The sequence below is a fragment of the Bufo gargarizans genome, chromosome 5, assembly GCF_014858855.1.
Source record: "Bufo gargarizans isolate SCDJY-AF-19 chromosome 5, ASM1485885v1, whole genome shotgun sequence".
In the NCBI taxonomy this organism is placed as follows: Eukaryota; Metazoa; Chordata; class Amphibia; order Anura; family Bufonidae; genus Bufo; species Bufo gargarizans.
The window spans coordinates 35,232,127-35,255,588 of NC_058084.1; the positions used below are offsets into that span (position 1 = coordinate 35,232,127).

General features: G+C 47.1%; 1 protein-coding gene across 2 annotated transcripts in view; it reads left to right on the plus strand.

Moving 5' to 3' along the window:
• Positions 1-8,956: 8,956 nt before the first annotated feature.
• The window catches only part of SAMD12 (sterile alpha motif domain containing 12), an 827,678-nt gene continuing 813,172 nt past the window's right edge, over positions 8,957-23,462 (plus strand). For both annotated transcript variants that reach the window (XM_044295733.1, XM_044295734.1), the window contains exon 1: positions 8,957-9,076. In XM_044295733.1, coding sequence (XP_044151668.1) covers positions 9,064-9,076 — 13 coding nt within the window. In that variant the 5' untranslated portion in view covers positions 8,957-9,063. The remainder of the gene's footprint in view (positions 9,077-23,462) is intronic.

Below are 23,462 nucleotides of genomic sequence, written 5' to 3' on the forward strand. Positions count from 1 at the left end.
TTCCTAAAATGGCTGCTGCACATGTGAGGACATGGAGCAAGGAACTCTGGGAACGTGGGATCACCCATAATGCTATGCATGCAGCCAATCAGCAGCCAGCCCTGTGATGTCACAGCCCTATAAATAGCCTCAGCCATCTTGGATTCTGCCATTTTCCAGTGTACTTAGTGCAGGGAGAGACGTCAGCAGGCGCTAGGGACAGTGGTAGGAAAGACTTCATTGTGCTAAAAAAAACTATTTACAAGTTCAGGGAAAGATTATTCAAGGTGTAGGGTAAGGTGTAGGGATAGGGAGGAATCAGGAATCCAGAGGAACAATCCTATTATACCTTGCGACCTTGTGTCGTGTATAAGTGGAAAGAAATAAGGGCCTATTTGCCATTCAGCGGCATTCATAATATGTTCTAAAGCCTGTGGGAGTTAGCTTTACAAATGGTAGGCAGTCGGCAGAATTGGATGCAACATAAGGGTTTTATTGAAAAAAACAACAACAAAAATTGTTCCAACAGGATGGCTTGGCTTCAGCCAATCAAAGTTCAGTCACATAAAGCACTTATCTTCAGCCCTCATGTGTCATATAACAGTTAATTTTTAAACAAGCAGAAATACAGTGTCACCTTTGTGCAGAGTCTTGCCTCTTTCCTTCGCTGGAACACTGTGGAGAGGAATGTTCCCACGTCCTCTCCAGACCACCAACACACACACACACTGACAGTGTGTCTTTTAAATTAGCTTCCAGCTGGGTGAAGTGGTAACACACGAAATGGAGTATGGGAGTGACCTTCCCACCCAAACTCTTCAGTCACTCCTAAATCCCAGACCCAAATTCCGGCTACCACAAACTCAGCAATCTAACATCACTGGTTGCTATTTACTAAGGATCGACCGATTATCGGTTTTACCGATATTATCGGCCGATATTCAGGATTTTGAACGTTATCGGTATCTATTTTGCCGATATACCGATAACATATCAGGGAACAAGGATCGCGCTGCTGACAGCGCTCTCCGTGTTCCCTCAGCAGCACAGGGGAGAAGGAAGCAGTGTCTCCCTCCCCCCTGTGCCGCTGCCACCAATGGGAGGATAGAGGACAAAAGGAGGGGAGGGGGTGTGGCACAAAGCACAGGGCAGCAGGGACAGTGTGAGGTCCTATTCACCCTGATAGAGATCTATCAGGGTGAATAGGACAAGGGTTCTAGTCCCTAAGGGGGCTAATAGAAAAAATAAAAAAATAACCCACCAAAATATTAATTATAAATGAAAAAGAAAGATTTACAAAAAAAAAAAAAAATACACGTTAACAATAAACATGAAAGTTCACAGAATATCGGTATAAATTATCGGCTATAGGCCTGAAAGTTCACAGATTATTGGTACCGGTATCGGCCCTAAAAAATCTATATTGGTTGATCCCTACTTATTTACCTCCGGGATTTTCATCACTGAGAGCAGCAACCTCAGTGACACATGCTTGCCATCAATAACCTCACCCCTTGGATGCTTACAAGCCCTTTTGTGGAGTGTATAAGTGGAAAAAAAAATATATATATTTGCTGTTCAGTGGAGAAAATAAAGGGCCTATTTGCCATTCAGCGGTGCAGTTATATGATCTAAAGCCTTTTGTGGAGTGTATAAGTGGAGAAAAATAAAGGGCCTATTTGCCATACAGCGGTGCAGTTATATGTTCTAAAGCCTTTTGTGGAGTGTATAAGTGGACAAAATAAAGGGCCTATTTGCCATTCAGTGGTGCAGTTATATGTTCTAAAGCCCTTTTTGTCGTGTATTAGTGGCAAAAGAAAAATATATTTGCCGTCCAGCGGTGCAGTTATATGTTCTAAAGCCTTTTGTGAAGTGTATAAAAAGAAAAAAGAAAAATATATTTGCCGTTCAGCTGTGCAGTTATATGTTATAAAGCCTTTTGTGGAGTGTATAAGTGGAGAAAAATAAGGGCCTATTTGCCGTTCAGCGGTACAGTTATATGTTCTAAAGACCTTTTTGTCGTGTATTAGTGGGAAAAGAAAAATATATTTGCCGTTCAGTGTTGCAGTTATATGTTCTAAAGCCCTTTTTGTCGTGTAATAATGGCAAAAGAAAAATATATTTGTCGTTCAGCGTTGCAGTTATATGTTCTAAAGTCCTTTTTGTCGTGTACTAGTGGTAAAATAAAAATATATTTGCCCGTTCAGAGGTGCAGTTATATGTTTTAAAAAGCCTTTTGTGTAGTGTGTAAGTGGAAATAATTAAGGGCCTATTTGCCGTTCAGTGGTGAAGTTATATGTTCTAAAGCCCTTTTTGTCGTGTATTAGTGGCACAAAAAAAGTATTTGCCGTTGTGTGGTGAAGTGACAAAATTACAGCCCTTTTTGGCATGTATTAGTGGAAAATCAAAGGGCTTATTAGCGTGTGTTTTGGCGTGTTTTAATTTCCTTTGTATTTATGTATCTGATCAGGGGAGTGGTGAGGCCTGAATGTTTCTGGTGCAGGCACAGGTCGCAGCAGGGTAAGGGGTCGTGGCAGCAGGAGTTGCAGCGAGAGGCCTGAGCTTCCGGTGTCATCTAGCGGTCGTGTCTTGACCATCAACCCAGTGGTTCTTGAATGGTTGACTCGGTAATCCACTTCATCCTAAGTGACATCAGACACCCCAAGCCAAGGGTCGGTGGGTCTGTCAGACACAACCCTCAGTTGGCATGGCCCGGGAGCAGGCCCTGTGCCCTCACCTTTCCTCAACCTGCCTCTGTCCTTTTCTGTTCCCTCAGCCAGAGAAGCATTATATGATGTGGGCTCAGCCCCACTAAACAGCTAGGTCGAGCTACTAGAGGACAGTCAGCAGGTTTTGGCCAGCAAAGATGTGGAGGAGACAAGTAGCGATGAGGAGAGTGGCGTGGGGGCTGGTGTTGCAAGCGGTAAGGCTCCCGAACAAGAGACTGTTGAGGAGGACATCAGTGACATGCAGACAGTACATGATGATGATGATGATGATGATGTAGCTAATCGCACTTGGGAGCCGGGTGAATTAGGGGCTTCATCATCATCGAGAGAAGAGGGTGGCAGCTTGCCCGTGAGGCAGCGGCGGAGCCAGCAAGTCGCTAGCGTGGCCGGGAGTCAGCAGGTTGGCAGCAGTGGGAGGTCGAGAGCCAAATATGCCCAGGATAGACCTCCCGCTTCGCAGGAGCCTACCTGCCCGGAAAGTAGTGGCGCACCGGTTCATGGAAGCAGCGGCGGTAGCAGTCAGTCAGTGTGTAGTGTTGGGGGTAAAATCACCTACTCGGCGGTGTGGCAGTGTTTTCTTAAGCCGCCGGAGGAGGTGAACATGGCCATTTGTAGAATCTGTAGGCAGAAGGTAAAGCGTGGCAAGTGTGCCAATGTTGACACCACGGCCCTACGTCAACGTATGCAGAGTCACTATAAAGTGGCCTGGGAGAACCGTGGCTCCGATGTGGTGATCCAGCCTGCCGCAGTAACCGCTGCATCACTCTGTGGCACGCACCAGGTTTCAGGCAGTCAAGGCTCCACCACCTCAGCCAAAGGAAGCTGTCTGTCCTTCCCATCATCTGCTGGTCCTGATGCTCCTCCTCCTCCTCGTCAGTCATTCCATCAGCAATCGATCACCAAAGCGATTGCCAAGAGACAACAGAACGCGTGCACTCTTCCAACGGCGTGCTCTTGTCCAAGTTGCTGGTGCTGCAGTCCCTCCCTTTCCATGTGGTGGACTCTGCACCTTTCAGAGAACTGATGGCTTGTGCCAAGCGGAGGTGGAGAGTCCCAAGACGTCATTTTTTTGCAAAAAAGGTAGTACCAGCCCTGCACATGTATGTAGAACAGAAAGTGGGCCAAAAGTGCCTGCCAAAGTGCACGGCAGCGCCGACGTGTGGAGCTATAACTACAGTCAGGGACGATACATGTCCTTTACGGCCCACTGGGTGAATGTGGTTCCTGCACAGCTACACCAGCAACTTGACCAGGTGACGCTGCTTCCGCCTCCACATTGTAATGCCATTGGTCCTGTGACAATGTCTGCCTCTGCCTCCTCATCCTCCACCGTGTCCTCAGCCTTCGCTGCAGGGACATTTCACAGTTCCCCTCCAGCATACCACATGTGAACGGCATGGTGGTGTCACGCTGTTCTGCACCTCGTTTGCATGGGTGAACAGAGTCACACAGGGGAGGGACTGCTCCGTGTCCTTCATCAAGAAATCGAATCCTGGCTTTCTCCACAACAACTCAAAATCGGAACCCTGGTTACCGACAACAGGAAGAACATGGTGTCGGCGTTGCGTCAAGGAGGGCTGAGCCATGCGCCCTGCATGGCACAGTGTTCAATCTGGTTGTCAAGCTGTTCCTGAAGTCTTTGACCCATCTGCAAGACATCCTAAAAATGGCCAGGAAACTTTGCATCCACTTCAGCCACTCGTACACCGCAAAGCGCACCCTTGAGCTGCAGCGGCACAGCGGAATTCCCCAACATAGGCTGATATGCAACATTTCCACACGTTGGACCGACTATACAAACAGAGAAAGGCCATATACGATTTCTTGATGATCCAAGCAGAAAGGAGTACTCCTCTTTGTATCGTCAATGTCAGCCAGTGGCAGCTCATGCGTGACACCTGCTGTTCGCTCAGGCCCTTTGAGGAGGCCACGTTATTTGTCAGTCGCCAGGACTACGGGATGAACAACGTCATTCCACTGCTTCATGTCCTGAAAAAGATGCTGGTAAATATGGCTGGTCAGGGGACTGGAGACGTGGCGCCTAGATCTCACGGCCATATGAGCCCTGTGGGGGCTGAACTGGAGGAGGAGGAGGACATAGGAGCACAAGCAATGCGTAGCGAAATGGGTGGTTTTACACACAGGTGACGGGAGAGGAGGAGCAGGAGCAACCAGAGGAGCTACAGGGTGATGAGGAAGACGAGGCAGAGGACCCAGACACACCGTGGCAGTATGCAGTGGAGATGGAGGCAGGGAGTCCCTCTGATTCACTTGCACAAATGGCCCGATGCATGCTCACTTGCTTGCGTAGTGACAGCCGAATTGTCACCATTCGGCAGAGGGATGACTTCTGGCTCTCCACCTTGTTGAACCCTCGCTACCGGTCCAAAATGGGGGTCTTTTTTTACACCCGCTGAGAGGGAGGACAAACTGAACTACTATACAGACATCCTATGTAGTGAGTTGGTCGCTGCCTATCTGCACCATTGTCCATTCTTTCGCAGGTCTGACCGGGGGGCCCTCTGCGCTCACATTCCTCTATTGTGGCAGGCTGGGGGGGGGGGGGGGGTAGTGAAGAAACTACTCACCAGCAGCAGCTAGACCTGGAGCAGGACCTGAACCAGCAGATGATGGCATACTTGGACATTACCCTGCCACCCCACATTGAAGATTCGCTGGACTACTAGGCAGCCAAACTGGATTTCTGTCCGCAACTAGCAGTTTGCCCTGGAAAAGCTGTCCTGCCCGGCCAGTAGTGTGGCATCAGAGCGGGTGTTTAGTGCGGCGGGGCCATAGTTACCCCAAGAAGAACTCGCCAGTCCACCCAAAATGTAGAGAGACTGACCTTTGTCAAGGTGAATCAGGTGTGGATTAGCCAGGATTTCCACCCACCAATGCCTGATGCATCAGACTATATCATCCATGGTGCCACACGAACACTTTGACAAAATAGACCAGTTTCTTCTGGCTACCTGCCTCAGCTACTATTCTGATGCTGCCACACATCTGATGCCAAGTGCTCCTATTTTCACCCACCATCTTCAGCTGGTAGTTGTATTGCCACCCACCTGCCCACTTTGTCACCGGGTCACTCTGTGTTCTCCATGATGCTGCTGCCACCTCCTCACTATGTCACCTTGTCACTCTGTGGTCTCCTGATGCTGCTGTCACCTCCACACTATGTCACCTTGCCACTCTGTGGTATCCTGATGCTGCTGTCACCTCCACACGATGTCACCTTGCCACTTTGTGGTCTCCCGATTCTGCTGTCACCTCCACACTATGTCACCTTGCCACTCTGTGGTCTCTTGATGCTGCTGCCACCTCCAGACTATGTCACCTTGCCACTCTGTGGTCTCCTGATGTTGCTGTCACCTCCACACTATGTCACCTTGCCATTCTGTGGTCTCCTGATGCTGCCACCTCCACACTGGTATTGTGCCACTCTGTGGCCTTCTCCTGATGCTGCTGCTACCACCACCTCCACACCCTGTCATTGTGCCACTCTGTGGCCTCCTGATGCTGCCGCCACCTCCACACTGTCATTATGCCACTCTGTGGCCTCCTGATGCTGCTGCCACCTCCACACTGTCATTGTGCCACTCTGTGGCCTCCTCATGCTGCTTCCACCTCACTACTATGTCATAGGTCCACTCTTTGGACTTCTCATGCTGTTCCCATCCTCCCCACTTAATGACTGGGCCACTATTTTGCCTTTCGGCCTGGCTGACATCATCATTCATTTGACCCTTCTTCTTATCTGTCAGAAGGAAGGAAAAATGAGACGCACAACGGATCCTGTCTATGTAACAGCTGTAAGGCCTGCATGACATGGTCCCTATTTTGCATCAGAATTGGCTTATGATTTGGTAGCCCAAAGCAGGAATGGATGCAAAATTCAAAGACATACAAATATTCCATTCACGTGTCATCTCTGTTTTGGATCCACTCCTGTTTATTTTGGCTTTAGCAATAATGATGGATTACTGATCAAAAGCTGACAGAGTGAAGGCGGATGCTCCACAGACAGGATACATTTTTTGCGGGTTATTGTTCTGACGGATCAGAGGAAGGGCAAAATAATCAGTGATGTCAACACAAACTTACTGCTGACACCCTCTGCACTCTGTCGGGGGGGCTCTACTTGTATAAGGGTTTAAAAGAACAGGTTCTCTAGACATCTATGTGGAATCATCTGACGAGGGTGTAAAAGGAGTGAGCTTCTTCTTGACGCTAACATTGACCTGTAAGGCTGAGTTCACACTTGAGTTATTTGGTCAGTTTTGGCCCCAAGACTGTCCAAATAAGTGAAGTGTGCAGTGATTCTAAGAGCGACGCCCGTCATCTGCAAGACTGCATGTCATATGGACTCACAGTATTATTTCACTACCACAGCAGACTCCCTATGCGTGTTACTGCAAGGCACAGTGTTCTACACCCCTATACACGCTCTCTGCAGCCAGGAAATAGCCGCTTTTTAACGCAATTTGCCACAAATAAATTCGGATCAAACCAAATTTTTTCTAAAAATTTGGCGAACCGGAAAAATCTAATTTTTTGGAAATTTGCTCATCTCTAATAGGGATATTTATTGAGCACTGTATGGGAACATTACAAAAGCATTGCATTACCGGATGGAGCACTGTATTGGGGCACTACATGACAGCATCACCTGCTAGAAAATCACAACTGCATTGCTCGCTTCAGGTAAATCTTCACATTGATGGTTTGAGATTTATCAAGAGCGGTGCTTTCTGCGGTGACGGACGAGGTGCAGAAATTAGGCTCATCCTTTGGCAGTCCGTGCGCCTAAACAGAAATTTACGACCGCTCACAGCTGCTGTAGATTTCTGGCTTCATTTGCACCAGAAAGCTGGCGTAAACGAAGATAAATTTGTCTAAGTGTTTGGCCACGTCCCCTATTGTAAAAATGACGAGAGTGGGGTAAAAAGAGGCACTGCGACTTAAAAAAAAATAATCCTATTTAAAAAGTCGCCAACACACAAAGGAAATGATAAATCTCCCTCGTTATTCATTCCGTCATAATAGAAGTCTATGGCCTGCATAACGGATCCGTCCGGTTTACACTATGCAGGAGAGGACTCCAGCATAATGTACGGATCCGTTATGCAGGCCATAGACTTCTATTATGACGGAATGAATAAAGAAATGCTTCTAAAGGCATTCCGTTTTGCATTCCGTCATGGAATTGCGTTATGGTCCGTGGTAACGGAATTCAGTAAATACCACAACACAAACCCGCACACGAACTTCAAAATATGAAATTCGCTCATCCCTACAAGGAATTAAAAGATCTCAGGTTCTAGCCCCTAAAGGGGGCTAATAGTAAGTAAAAAAAAAATCTTTCCCAATTTTACATATAAAATATATAAACAATAAAAAAACTAAACATATTACATATCACCACGCCCGAAAAAGTGCAAACTATTAAAATATAAAAAAATATCTCCTATGCGGTGAATGTCATAACAGGAGAATAAAAACGGCGCTGTTTGCCATTTTTTTGTCACCTTGTCCCCCCCCCCAAATAAAAGGATAGGACTGTTCTATTATGGGCCGTACGTTCCATAAAATGCGGAATGCACGCAGCTTTTTTGGTGTTTTTTTTCGTGTGGTATCGAGTATCGCAATCCTTTTTTATGGTATCGAAATCGAATCAAAATTTTGGTATCGTGAGTCGTGACAACTAGGGATGAGCGAATCGACTTTGGATGAAACATCTGAAGTCGATACGCATAAAACTTCGTTCTAATACTGTATGGAGCAGGAGGGGCAAATCAGTTGCAGCCATGACAGAAGCCTGCAACAACGTATCATTATATGTGAATGATCTGTAACAAAGCAAAAAGTGATGGGTCCCTGTGACATGAACGCAGCAGGTAGGGCCAGTTATTCAAGTAGAGCACTGAGCCATTGACACCTGACTAGGAAGTTCTTAGGGAAATACTTCTATTTTCTAGCAGAATTTGCTTCTGGAATGCAGCATTCTGGGAAACGTAGTCCTCTGCTGAACGATACGTTGTTATTACAAGCTGTGATTTGCAAATAACAGGGTGTCGTTCATATCCCTCTATCCCGATGCTAAATCCTGCAGGACGTGATCGCCCTGTCTGCGGCGACAGCCTAGGAAAGGCGGGGGCAGGGATACGCTTTTAAAAGTAAAAGTACTACAGCTCCCATAATCCTCCGCTGCAGGCTCCCAGGCTTGCTGTATGCAGGTTGCTCATAGCAGCGGATGGAAAGCAGAAATCAAATCTCTGCTGGCTGAGAATAAAGGCGACGTCTGCTGCCAGGGCTGCAGGAGTAATGTGTGGCGTGCACGACTGCTGAGGCCATGGCTGTGGAGGGTGAGTGGCCACCATTACTGGCATTATTTGCAGCAGCTGGCGTCTGTGGGTGAGGGCATGATGTCATTGTAGCACTGGTCGGCTGCCAATCACCGCTCTGCACCGTGATGTCATGAGGAGGGGGCAGGTGCAGCTGTGGTTGTAGAACTGCACTGGTTATAAACACAGATGCAGCAGAGCTGAGTTTGTCAGCGTGTAGCAGAGCTGAGTCAGTCGTGAGGCACATGCACTAGCACTGAGAGTGGAATAACAGCGGGGCACTTGCAGTACAGCGACAGGTCTGCACACAGGTTTGGATGGGGAACTTCGGTGGCGACATGGAAACTATGCCCGCTTTATGCCAACGCAGAATGTCGAAGAGCCATACTAATTATAATGTTTGGTATATACGTTTCTCTTTTTCGTGGAATTATGCAGAAGGGTTGACAAGTGCATCCAGATGTAGCAGGGCTGAATGTGTAATTTGACACAATTCATTGGGGGTCATTCACTAACATTTTTCTGCCAGTTCTTGGCTGAAAAAAGTCGTAAGATCCCTTTTTGCGACTTTTTGAACTCCAGTGCAACAGGAGTTTTGTTTTTATACCGTCCTCGCCAGTTAAGACTGACGGGGGACAAGATATCGGCCCCAACAAGTTTGTGCCTGGTGTAAATGTTGGCGAAAAAGTACTCCTGTCAGGGGCTGAAGTAGTTTTCTATACCGGGCTCAACGCCTAGTCAGAAATTAGGCACATTCTTCGGCAGCGCAGGAGGGAATCAAAGACTTTGTAAATGACCCCCACTGTGTTATCTATTTATATTGTGCGTTTTGTTTCATACACAAATAGATGTAGCAGAGCTGAGTATCTCATTAGGACCAAACGGTACTCCAGTGTACAAGTTGATTGTTGCCTACGGCGCGTTCATCATGCGGCACAGTTGGATATAGCAGAGCTGCTGATGGTTTCACCACCACCCACTTCTCCGCGCTATTCCGCACAGTGTGCGATATATTAAGCCTTCAGCCTTAACACCACTATTTTCAATGCATGGTGCTATTTATATGCTATACACACTAATAGATGTAGCAGAGCTGAATAAGGTTGGATGTCTGCACTTAGGCCTCTTGCACACAAACGTTTTATTTTTCCGCTTACGCTGTTTTTTGCGTTCAGTATACGGAAAAATTCATTTCAATGGTTCAGCAAAAAAAAAAACTGAATGTACTCCGTATGCATTCCGTTTTCATATTTCCGGTTTTCCGTTCTGTTGAAAGATAGAACATGTCCTATTATTGCCCGCAAATCACGTTCGTGGCTCCATTCAAGTCAATGGGTCCACAAAAAAAACCGGAACACATACGGAAATGCATCTGTATGTCTTCCGTATCCGTTCTGTTTTTGCAGAACCATCTATTGAAAATGTTATGCCCAGCCCAAATTTTTCTATGTAATTACTGTATACTGTATATGCCATACGGAAAAACGGAAACAAAAAACAGAAACAAAAAGCGGAACAACGGATCCGTGAAAAATGGACAGTAAGGCCCCTTTCACACGAGCGTGACGGATTAGGTCCGGGTGCGTTCAGTGAAACTCGCACTATTTTGCAAGCAAGTTCAGTCAGTTTTGTCTGCGATTGCGTTCAGTTGTTCATTTTTTTCCGCGCGGGTGCAATGCATTTTGATGCTTTTTTCACGCGCGTGATAAAAAACTGAAGGTTTACAAACAACATCTCTTAGCAACCATCAGTGAAAAACGCATTGCACCCGCACTTGCTTGCGGATGCAATGCGTTTTTCACGCAGCGCGATTCACTTCTATGGGGCCAGGGCTGCGTGAAAAACGCAGAATATAGAACATGCTGCGATTTTCACGCAACGCAGAACTGATGCGTGAAAAACAACGCTCATGTACACATCCCCATTGAAATGAATGGGTCAGGATTCAGTGCGGGTGCTATGCGTTCACGTCACGCATTGCACCCGCGCGGAGAACTCGCTCGTGTGAAAGGGGCCTTAGGCCTCATGCACACGACAGTATTTTTTCACGGTCCACAAAAACGGGGTCCGTAGGTCCGTGATCCGTGACCGTTTTTTCGTCCGTGGGTCTTCCTTGATTTTTGGAGGATCCACGGACACGCCTGGCCGTGCGGAGCCAAACGGATCCGTCCTGAATTACAATGCAAGTCAATGGGGACGGATCCGTTTGACGTTGACACAATATGGTGCCATTTCAAACGGATCCGTCCCCATTGACTTTCAATGTAAAGTCTGGAGTCCCTTTTATACCATCTGATCGGAGTTTTCTCCAATCCGATGGTATATTTTAACTTGAAGCGTCCCCATCACCATGGGAACGCCTCTATGTTAGAATATACTGTCGGATATGAGTTAGGCCTCTTTCACACTACAGTATATCCATTTCAGTGTTTTGCGGTCCGTTTTTCACGGATCAGTTTTTCAGTTTTTTTGCTTCCGATGTGGTTCCGTTTCCGTTCCGTTTTTCCGTATGGCATATACAGTATACAGTAATTACATAGAAAAAATTTGGCTGGGCATAACATTTTCAATAGATGGTTCAGAAAAAACGGAACGGAAACGGAAGACATACGGATGCATTTCCGTATGTGTTCCGTTTTTTTTGCGGACCCATTGACTTGAATGGAGCCACGGACCGTGATTTGCGGCCAAATATAGGACATGTTCTATCTTTCAACGGAACGGAAAAACGGAAATACGGAAACGGAATACATACGGAGGGGGGCGTACACTGTGCCACCAACGAATAATTATTACAATACAGGGAGGAAGGGGGGGCGATGGGGGGTGCACACTGTGCCACCAACGAATAATTATTACAATACAGGGAGGAGGGGGGGCGATGGGGGGTGTACACTGTGCCACCAACGAATAATTATTACAATACAGGGAGGAAGGGGGGGCCGATGGGGGGCGCACACTGTGCCACCAACGAATAATTATTACAATACAGGGAGGAAGGGGGGGCCGATGGGGGGCGCACACTGTGCCACCAACGAATTATTACAATAGAGGGAGGGAGGGGGGGGGCCGCACTGGCCACCAATGATATTTAAACTGGGGAGGGGGGGGGGGGGGGTCTGCCCCCTGCTGCCTGGCAGCCCTGATCTCTTACAGGGGGATATGATAGTACAATTAACCCCTTCAGGTGCCGCACCTGAAGTGGTTAATTGTGCTGATCACGGCCCCCTGTAAGAGATCGGGTGCTGCCAGGCAGCAGGGGACAGTCTTGTACACAGTTTGTAGTGTATTCTAACTAGAAGCATCCCCATCACCATGGGAACGCCTCTGTGTTAGAATATACTGTCGGATCTGAGTTTTCACGAAGTGAAAACTCAGCTCTGAAAAAGCTTTTATGCAGACGGATCTTTGGATCCGTCTGTATGAAAGTAACCTACGGCCACGGATCACGGACACGGATGCCAATCTTGTGTGCATCCGTGTTCTTTCACGGACCCATTGACTTGAATGGGTCCGTGAACCGTTGTCCGTCAACAAAATAGGACAGGTCTTATTTTTTTGACGGACAGGATACACGGATCACGGTCTCGGCTGCAAAACGGTGCATTTTCCGATTTTTCCACTGACCCATTGAAAGTCAATGGGTCAGCGAAAAAAAACTGAAAACGGCACAACGGCCACGGATGCACACAACGGTCGTGTGCATGAGGCCTAAAGCACTGAAAAAGCCATACTGTCGTGTGAAAGAGGCCTTAGCCTAACGTAACCCCAGGTCACTTCAGAACACACTTTCGGCCTGACTCCCCATATGATCAGGTGTACAGAAATGGGGCAGCCACCACATGGTATACATTATTTTTATACAACGGGACCCCATGGATGACAGATGCCCCTATACGGCGTACGTCACATGCCTCCGTCGGACATATACGTCCTGATCCATGAACGTATGAAGATGTGGACATGTGACAAGTGACAAACTCAGCTTTGCTGCATCTGTTATGTGACTATACAACTGCACGTTTTGTTTCGTCTTAAAGTCAGTCAGAAAGCGGTATTTTTTTAAGCTCAATATTCATAGAAATTTTTTTATTACATTTTGGCCTCATGCACACGACTGTTGTGTGCATCCGCGGCCGTTGTTCAGTTTTTTTCCGCGGACCCATTGACTTTCAACGGATCCGTGGAAAAATCGGAAAATGCTCCGTTTGGCATCCGAATCCGTGATCCGTGTTTCCAGTCTGTGAAAAAAATATGACCTGTCCTATTTTTTTTACGGACAACGGTTCACGGACCCATTCAAGTCAATGGGTCCGTGAAAAATCACGGCTGCACACAACATTGTCATCCGCGTCCGTGATCTGTGTCCGTGATCCGTGTCCGTTTTTTCCTATCATTTCAAAGGCAAACTTGACTTAGATTTTTTTTAATTTTTCATGTCCGTGGATCCTCCAAAAATCAAGGAAGACCCACGGAAGAAAAAACGGACACGGATCACGGAACAACGGAAACCGTTTTTGCGGACCGCAAAAAAAACGTCCGTGTGCATGAGGCCTTTATGTCAGTTTATTTTTTTTATTCAGCAGAACCTTTACCTGTACCTTTTGAGAATTTAATGGAGAGATTCGTTTCCTACTAGTGTGAAGGGAAAATGCTATATTCTAATATAATAGTAGATTAGTAGAATTAGGACAACAATATGACAGCTCTACCATTCTCTTGATAGGTCTAGATCAGGGATGCCCACCTTGCGGCCATCCAGCTGTTGCAAAACTACAACTCTCAGCATGCCCAGACAGCCTACAGCTATTAGCCTACAGCAGGGCATGGTGGGAGTTGTAGTTTTAGGCCGCAGGTTGAGCATCCCTGGTCTAGATAAAGATGTCCACAGAAGGGCATTGCACTTAGGGCTCATGCACATAAACAAATTTCCTTTCCTTGTCCGTTCCATTTTTTTGCGGATCGTATGCGAAACCATTAATTTCAACGGGTTCGCAAAAAAACAGAAGTTACTCCAAGTGCATTCTGTTTCCGTATGTCCGTTCCGCATTACGAACAAGGATAGGACTGATCTATTAGGGGCCAGCTGTTCCGTTCCGCAAAATACGGATTGCACACGGACGTCGTCCGTATTTTTTGCGGATCTGTTTTTTGCAGACCGCAGAATACATATGGTTGTGTGCATGAGGCCTTATACGTGAGGTTCTAATTGAGTCACTTGTACTGTATAAGGGTCCATTCACACGTCCGTAGTGTATTGCGGATCCGCAATACACCCGGCCGGCACCCCCATAGAACTGCCTATTCTTGTCTGCAATAGCGGACAAGAATAGAACATGTTCTATTTTTTTCGGGAACCACGGACCGGAAGATCGAGGCCGCGCTCCGGAAACGCGGATGCAGACAGCACACTGTGTGCTGTCCGCATCTCTTCCAGCCCAATAGAGAATGAATGGGTCCAGATTCGTTCCGCAACATTGTGGAACGGATCCGGACCCATTCTACGGACGTGTGAATGGACCCTAACTGTGAATTAGATTTAGGCCTAGTTCACACAAACGTTTTGTTTTTTTGTGTTCCATATACGGAACCATTCATTTCAATGGTTCTGCAAAAAAAACGGAATGTGTTCCGTAAGCATTCTGTTTCCGTATTTCTGCTTTTCCGTTCCGTTGAAAGATAGAACATGTCCTATTATTGCCCGCAAATCGCGTTCCGTGGCTCCATTCAAGTCAATGGGTCTGCAAAAAAAACAGAACACATACGGAAATGCATCCGTATGTCTTCCGTATCCGTTCCGTTTTTGCTGAACCATCTATTGAAAATGTTATGCCCAGCTATGTAATTACTGTATACTGTACATGGCATACGGAAAAACGGAAAGGAAACGGAAATACAACTGAACTCAAAAACTGAACAACGGATCAGTGAAAAATGGACCGCAAAAAACTATAAGGCCCCTTTCACACGGGCGAGTTTTCGGCGTGGGTGCAATGCGTGAGGTGAGCGCATTGCACCCGCACTGAATCCGGACCCATTCATTTCTATGGAGCTGTGCACACGAGCGGTGATTTTCACGCATCACTTATGCGTTGCGTGAAAATCGCAGCATGCTCTATATTGTGCGTTTATCACGCAACGCAGGCCCCATAGAAGTGAATGGGGCTGCGTGAAAATCGCAAGCATCCGCAAGCAAGTGCGGATGCGGTGCGATTTTCACGCACGGTTGCTAGGAGACGATCAGGATGGAGACCCGATCATTGTTATTTTCCCTTATGACATGGTTATAAGGAAAAATAATAGCATTCTGAATACAGAATGCATAGTACAATAGCGCTGGAGGGGTTAAAAAAAACCTAAAAAATTATTTAACTCGCCTTAATCCACTTGCTCGCGCAGCTCGGCTTCTCTTCTGTCTTCTTTTTTGCTGTGTGCAGATAAAGGACCTGTGGTGACGTCACTCCGGTCATCACATGGTCCATCACATGATCTTTTTTTACCATGTTGATGGATCATGTGATGGACCATGTGATGACCGGAGTGACGTCACCACAGGTCCTTTATCTGCACATCGCAAAAAAGAAGACAGAAGAGAAGTCGGGCTGCGTGAGCAAGTAGATTAAGGTGAGTTAAATTTTTTTAATTTTTTTTTTAACCCCTCCAGCCCTATTGTACTATGCATTCTGTATTAAGAATGCTATTATTTTCCCTAATAACCATGTTATAAGGGAAAATAATAAAATGTACCCAGCACCTAACCCAAACCCGAACTTCTGTGAAGAAGTTCGGGTTTGGGTACCAAACATGCCGATTTTTCTCACGCGAGTGCAAAACGCATTACAATGTTTTGCACTCGCGCGGAATAATCGCGCATTTTACCGCAACGCACCCGCCTCTTATCAGGGCAATAAACATGACGCCCGTGTGAAAGAGGCCTAAAAGCCATACGTTCGTGTGAACTAGGCCATAGGCTCTTCACACTACCGTATGGCTGTTTGTGTTTTGTGGTCCGTTTCTCACGGATCCGTTGTTCAGTTTTTTTTTTTTTGTTTCTGTTGCGTTTCTGTTTCCGTTCCGTTTTTCCGTATGGCATATACAGTATACAGTAATTTTATATAGAAAAAATTAGGCTGGGCATAACATTTTCAATAGATTGTTCCGCAAAAACGGAATGGATACGGAAGACATACGGATGCATTTCCGTATGTGTTCCGTTTTTTTGGCGGACCCATTGACTTGAATGGAGCCACGGAACGTGATTTGCGGGCAATAATAGGACATGTTCTATCTTTCAACGAAACGGAAAAACGGAAATACGGAAACTGAATGCTTACGGAGTACATTTCGCTTTTTTTTGCAGAACCATTGAAAGGAATGGTTCCGTATACGGAACGCAAAAAACGGCCAGCAAAACGGAAAAAAAAAAATGGTAGTGTGAAAGAGGCCTTATTCTGTGCTGTCAATCTGGGAAAATCAACAAAATATTTTTTAAAATAATGGAGTCACTTGTCCACCGTTCCCTCTCTGGTCCCAGGGATGGACAGGACAGGAAGTAGAAAACGTGGAGTGACTTCTTTTCCCATATAAAGGCCGAAGCAAATAAAAAATAAAAAAATAGTAAAATGTCTCATAAATGCGAACCCCTAAACCTAGTGAACCCACACTTATCTTCTATAGTTACAGAAATACGAATGCAGTGATTCACATAGTAGCCATTAAGGATTATTTCCAGGACATAATTGGGGAGCTGCCTGCTCTTCTTTAAAGAATCCCCTGTTTTTCGGTCAGTCTGGTATAGGGGTGCACACAAGGGTGCACCTAGCCTTTCTGCTGTCTGCGGCGAAAACTGAAACAGCGCCCCCCCAATGTCAATTTCTTCACCTAACCCCTTTGCAACAATGAAAGCGCTCATTCCCATGGCCCTTCCGCTGCCCCCTCTTGCTCCTACCTGGTGCTGCCTGAGGCGATCGCCTCACCTGGCCTTATTGGTGGTGCACTCCTGGGTGCACAGTTCTCAGATGCATCCCCTTTAGGGCTCATGCACAAGACCATATCCGTTTTGCAGTCTGCAAATTGTAGATCCGCAAACCATGGATCCTGGCCTTATGCATCCCATACAAAATGTCCTATGCCTGTCCGCACAACAGAAAAGAATAGGACATGTTCTATCTATTCACGATGTGCTGACTGCATCCGACCCGCTGTTTGTGTGCAGGAGGCCTAAGGCGTTTGGGTCCGCATCAGATCTGCATTTTGTACGGTTCGGATGTGGACCCATTCAGTTCAATGGAGCTGAAAAAGATGCGGACAGCACTCCGTGATAGGACTGTTTTATTAAGGGCTGCAAAATCCGTGTTTTGCGGATCTGCAATTTGCGGACTGCATCCAGTGATGCACCATCTTTCAGACCATGCCCATCCCTGCAGGGGGTAGCACTACTATACAGACAGTGTATCATCCTATAGAGCAGGGGTCCTCAAACTTTTTAAACAGGGGGCCAGTTCACTGTCCCTAAGACCGTTGGAGGGCCGGACTATAGTTTAAAGGGGTATTCCCATCTTGGACAATGAGGGCATATAGTTAGGTGCGGGTCCCACCGCTGGGACTCGCACCTATATAGAGAACGGAGCCACGAAAGTGAATGGCAGTGTACCGCGCATGCACTGCCCATGCTCCCATTCATTTCTATGAGGCAGAGGGAAATTTTCGGCAGCCCCATAGAAATGAATGGAGGGCAGCTGCGCATGCGTAGTGCGCCCTCCTCACTTTCGAAACTACGTCCTCTATATAGGTGCAGGTCCCAGAGGTGGGACCCGCACCTATAGGACAATGGGGGCATATCCTAGCGATATGCCCCCATTGTCCAAGATGGGAAAACCCCTTTAACTATGAACAAACTCCTATGCACACTGCACATATCTTATTTTGAAGTGAAAAAACACATTTCCCTACCCCTGAACGTCTCCTTCTCCTTTCTTCTTCTGCGGACTTCCTGTAACGCAACTGCACATGAGGTTCACAGGTCTGGAAGGAGGTGCGCCTGCGCGGCGAGACTAATAGAACCAATGGTGGATCCAATAGCTCCCCAATACTATACTGCAGAAACAGATAATACCACTGATAATATTAGCGCCACACAGAGCCCCCATATAAAATACCCCCTTCTTTGTGGCCTCAGTAAATGTCCCCATAGTGCCCCCCAATAATGTGCCAGTAAGAGGTGCCCCCATAGATGCCCCCCAATCATCTGCTAGTGAAGAGTGCCTCTCCCCGCCACTCAAGTACCAGTAATAAGTGCCACTCTCCTCTCCCCCCCACTCATGTGCCAGTCTCCTCTGTGCTGCGACCCCCCATGTGCCAGTAATAAGTGCCATACTCCTCTCCCCCCCAATCATGTGCCAGTCTCCTCTATGCTGCCACCCCCCATGTGCCAGTAATAAGTGCCAATTCTCCCCCCATCATGTGCCAGTCTGCTCTCTGCTGCCACCCCCCCATGTGCCAGTAATAAGTGCCAATTCTCCCCCCCATCATGTGCCAGTCTCCTCTCTGCTGCCACCCCCATGTGCCAGTAATAAGTGCCAATTCTCCCCCCATCATGTGCCAGTCTGCTCTCTGCTGCCACCCCCCCATGTGCCAGTAATAAGTACCAATTCTCCCCCCCATCATGTGCCAGTCTCCTCTCGGCTGCCCCTCATGTGCCAATAATAAGTGCAAATTCTCCCCCCATCATGTGCCAGTCACCTCTCTGCTGCCACCCCCCCATGTGCCAGTGATACGTGCCAATTCTCCCTCCCATCATGTACCAGTCTCCGCTTTGCTTCCCCCCCCCCCCATGTGCCAGTAATAAGTGTGGCAGAAAAATTGGCCGATTTAATAAAATAAAAAAAACACTCATACCATCTGCGATGCGGTGCCATGCAGGCCTCTTCTGGCCTGTGTCCCGCTCTGTACTGCTCAGGCGGCGCGATGATGTCATTGCGCCGCCTGCACTGGCCTCTGATAGGCTGCGGGCCTTGTGCCAGCAGCCTATCAGAGGAACAGGGAAGGGAGACGCATCTCCCTCCCCTGCCACAGCACAGGCAGATGTATCGCTGTCCTGAGGACGGCGATGCAGGTCACTATGGAGATGAGCGCAATGGAAGCGCAGCGCTCATCTCCTGCTGTGCCCTGCAGCCGCCACCGCTGCCTACAGAATTTCTGAAAACGTCCAAAACACCCGGCGGGCTGGATCAGTGTCCTCGGCGGGACACATGTGGCCCGCGGGCCGTAGTTTGAGGACCCCTGCTATAGATGGTCTAAGCTCAGACCGGCCGTCTAGATCTGCACCAGGTTTATCACAGGCGCTCAGGCCGGATGACACATCTGGGGCAGGAATGGACACTTTTCTCTAAGGCCTCTTTCACACGGGTGAGAATTCCGCACGGGTGCGATGCGTGAGGTGAACGCGTTGCACTCGCACTGAATCCGGACCCATTCACTTCAATGGGGCTGTGCAGATGAGCGGTGATTTTCACGCATCACTTGTGCGTTGCGTGAAAATCGCAGCATGTTCTATATTCTGCGTTTTTCACACAACGCAGGCCCCATAGAAATGGATTGCAAGCAAGTGCGGATGCGGTGTGATTTTCACGCATGGTCGCTAGGAGATGATGTTAGTGAATTGCTAAAAGTCAATTAACTGTATTATTTTCCCTTATAACATGGTTATAAAGGAAAATGATAGCATTCCTAATACAGAATGCATAGTAAATTGTTGCTTGAGGGGTTAAAAAAATAAATAAAATAAATTAAACTCCCCTCATCCACTTGATTGCGCAGCCGGCATGGTCTTCTTGACTCTTCTTTCAGGACCTGCAAAAGGACCTTTGATGACGTAATCGCGCTCACCACGTGGTGACGTCAGCGCAGGTCCTGCTGAATGAAGATAGAAGTGCAACACGCCAGACCTGCAGGGTATGACGAAGTGAGGTCACGGTTATGGGCAATCGAGGGTACTCACTATATTTGAAGAACCCTGGGCAGGCGTGTGGCAGTGAAGGAGAGGTAGACACAGTTCCTCTGGGGCACGCTCTGTAGATAGGGACCAGGCCTGATGGTGGATGAGGTGCCCTGGATGTTACGAGTATTTTGAGTGCCTGGGGCAAGGTCCCTGTTGGATTCGTGACGCCAGTGCCTTTGGACGGTGGCACGCCGGTTGGTAGTTGGAATGATGGAGGTACACAAGTAGAATAGTGAACCAAACGTAATTTTACTGAACAATCCAACTTTGTACAGCAGGTAGTAGCACAGTCTTTCAATCACAGTTCCACAAGTAGGCTTATTCACAAAATGGCAGGCAATATTTATGCAAGATACGCAGAGGGTAAACTTCACAAGCACTCAGCAGCAGGTGGTACCTTTCCTCAGAATCAATGTACACTGTCCTTTATAGAACTCCTGCTCCGGCTTTATATCTCCCAAGGCCCGGATGCCTAAAGGGTGGCTTAAATCCTTGGTTACTATCTTCCTCAGGTATTAGATTCTTGCTGCACTTTCTAGTGTCATCTGCCCATCAGAGTCACTTAGCTTACCCTGGATCGCCCTCTCTTGTAAAGTGGATGACTGTGGGTTTCTCCCAGGAGGTTGGGTCCTGCAACTGGGGTGTCTTCAGAGCTAACTAGGGCTCTCTTGTTCTCAGGCAGGCTGGAGCTTCTCACTAGCCTCCTGGACATCACTAGCAGCCAGGGCTATCCAGCTGCATGTCAGGAGCAGGCTTTCTAACCTCTGTCTTCTCAGACTCCTGACTCTGCACTAACTCTCCCTGTCTAGGCCTGGACATTTATACTAGGGGCTCCCTATCTCCCTCTAGTGTCTGGGATGTCTAACTACACCCAACTAGGCCTGATATTGCATCATACAGGGGTACATTGCATGTAAAAACACATTAGAGCATACATAAAATGCACAATTAAATATAACACTTCTGTTCCTTGTGAGTAGGAGTAACGCGCACACCAATTAACCCTTGTGTAGTGCCCACCCCTACCTAGTGGGACACTACAGAAGGATTACGTCATCAAAGGTCCTTTGGCAGGTCCTGAAATAAAAAGAAAGAAGACTATGCCGGCTGCGCGAACAACAGGACGAGGTGAGTTAATTTTAACCCCTCAAGGCACATTTTACTAAGCCTTCTGTATTTAGAATGCTATTATTTTCCTTTATTGCAAAACGCCTCTTTCACACGAGCGTGACGGATCGGCTCCGGATGCGTTCAGGGAAACTCGCACCATTTTGCAAGAAAGTTCAGTCAGTTTTGTCTGCGATTGCATTCAGTTTTTTCCGCGCGTGATAAAAAAACTGAAGGTTTACAAACAACATCTCTTAGCAACCATCAGTTAAAAACGCATCGCACCCGCACCTGCTTATATTCTAGGCACAGACACATTAGTAAATCTCAGCCATTATTCTCTTGTGTCAATTTCTAAGAACAGTAAAGATCCAGTGGCGTGGTTAGGTTCTGTTCACATTGGTGCCATGGTTTCGTCAGGCTTCTCCGTGATTTGTGGGGACTGTTAGAAGAGCAGCCTGTATCAGACTAATGTCAGTGGTATCAGCTCGTCGTCATCTTCTCCTCATGTGACAAGGATCCAAGTTTAACTTGAAAGACGAGAAGGAAGAGAACAAGGAGGAATGAGGGCTTGTAGGGTAAACGTTGTCCCTCTTATCTCTGGTGCAGCGTATCAAGTCTGAAAGGGCACAATAGAGAGATCACACCCCTTTGGCACTGCTTTTCTGTTAATGGCTCATGCACATGACCGTATGTATTTTGCGGTCCACAAAAAATAAGAATGACGTCTGTGTGACTCTGTATTGCATCCGTTTTTCTTTTTTGCAGATCCATGTCTGTAAAACGGACAAGAACACAACATGTTCTATCTTTTTTGCGAAACGACCATGCGGACATATGGAAACTGAATTTTTTTCAGACCCATTGAAGTGAATAGTTCCACATACGGGGCGGAAAAAAACGGAATAGGCACGGAAAAAAAATACGGTTGTGTACATGGGCCCTAATTCTGATTTCTTGAAATCTGTCAAAGCATATAAGCAAACGGGCATTGCTCTAAGACTGGGTCATGCATGGGTGTCAATACTGCCCTTTGGGCTCAAGCACACGAACATATGCATTTTGCGGTCCGCGAAAAATACAGATGATGGACATGTGACGTCTGTATTGTATACGTTTTTTTGTTGTTGCAGATTCAATGTAACAATACCTATGCTTGTCCGCAAAATGGTCAAGTTCTATCTTTTTTGTGGAACAGACATACGGAAACGGAATGCACACAGAGTCATTTCTGTTTTTTTGAGGACCCATTAAAGTGAATGGTTCCACATACGGGCCGCAAAAACAAACAAAAAACAAAACGGACAGCCACAGAAAAAATTATATGTTCGTGTGCATGAGCCCCTTTTCCCCCAGTGGCTCCAATCTTCTTGTGGATCCATTGTAACAATGCCTATGGTTGTCCGCACTACGGACAAGAATAGGACATGCTCTATATTTTTTGTGGGGCTACGGAACGGACATATGGACGCGGACAGCACATTGAAATGAATGGGTCCACATCCTATCCCCCCAAAAAACAGAACGGACACGGAAACAAAATACATTTGTGTGCATCAGGGTTTATGAGTGTGAACCCGTTTGCACAGTCTATTGAGAGCAGGACATACCGCAGCCGTCCCGGGAACGTGGGACAGACTCTAAAATTGGGGACTGTCCCGCCAGATCCGGGACAGTTGGTGCGGTCATCAATATTTTGCACTGTTTGTGGAATTGCAACTCTGCCTCCTTCGCTTGGGTGCACATATGCTGCAATACCAAATCCAATCCACGGACAAGAGGGGCGCTGTATCTGAGGAAGAAAGCAAACCTTTTTTTTTCTTTTTTCTAATCTCAGATAACCCCTTTAAGACCCCCCCTCCGATATATTGTAGCTACATTGATTATGGTGTTCCTCTAATACTTTTAACACTTGAGCACAACAAACCCATTACCATCTCCCTACCGTCCTCTTTCCCCGAGCCGCCGCAACCCGTAGCTACTGTACATTATCGGGAGACATTAAAGATCTCATCTCCTGCTATCCGCACAGAGGTTAAATGTAGCAGCTCATTAAGTTTGCATTTCCAGATTGAGTTTTTCTTTATATTGTTGCAAATGGAGAGCGGAGATACTGCGCATTGTGCGAAATTCTGCCAACGCGGCACTATTCGGAATGACACTATTAATATACATACTTGTTCTATCGCTTCGAGGTGTTCAAGTACATAAATGTTAGTGTTTGTGCAGCGCCGATTAAAATATGCTCAGGCTCACGCCTCAACCCAGAGACGTATTCGGCGCCGTTCCCGTATTATACAG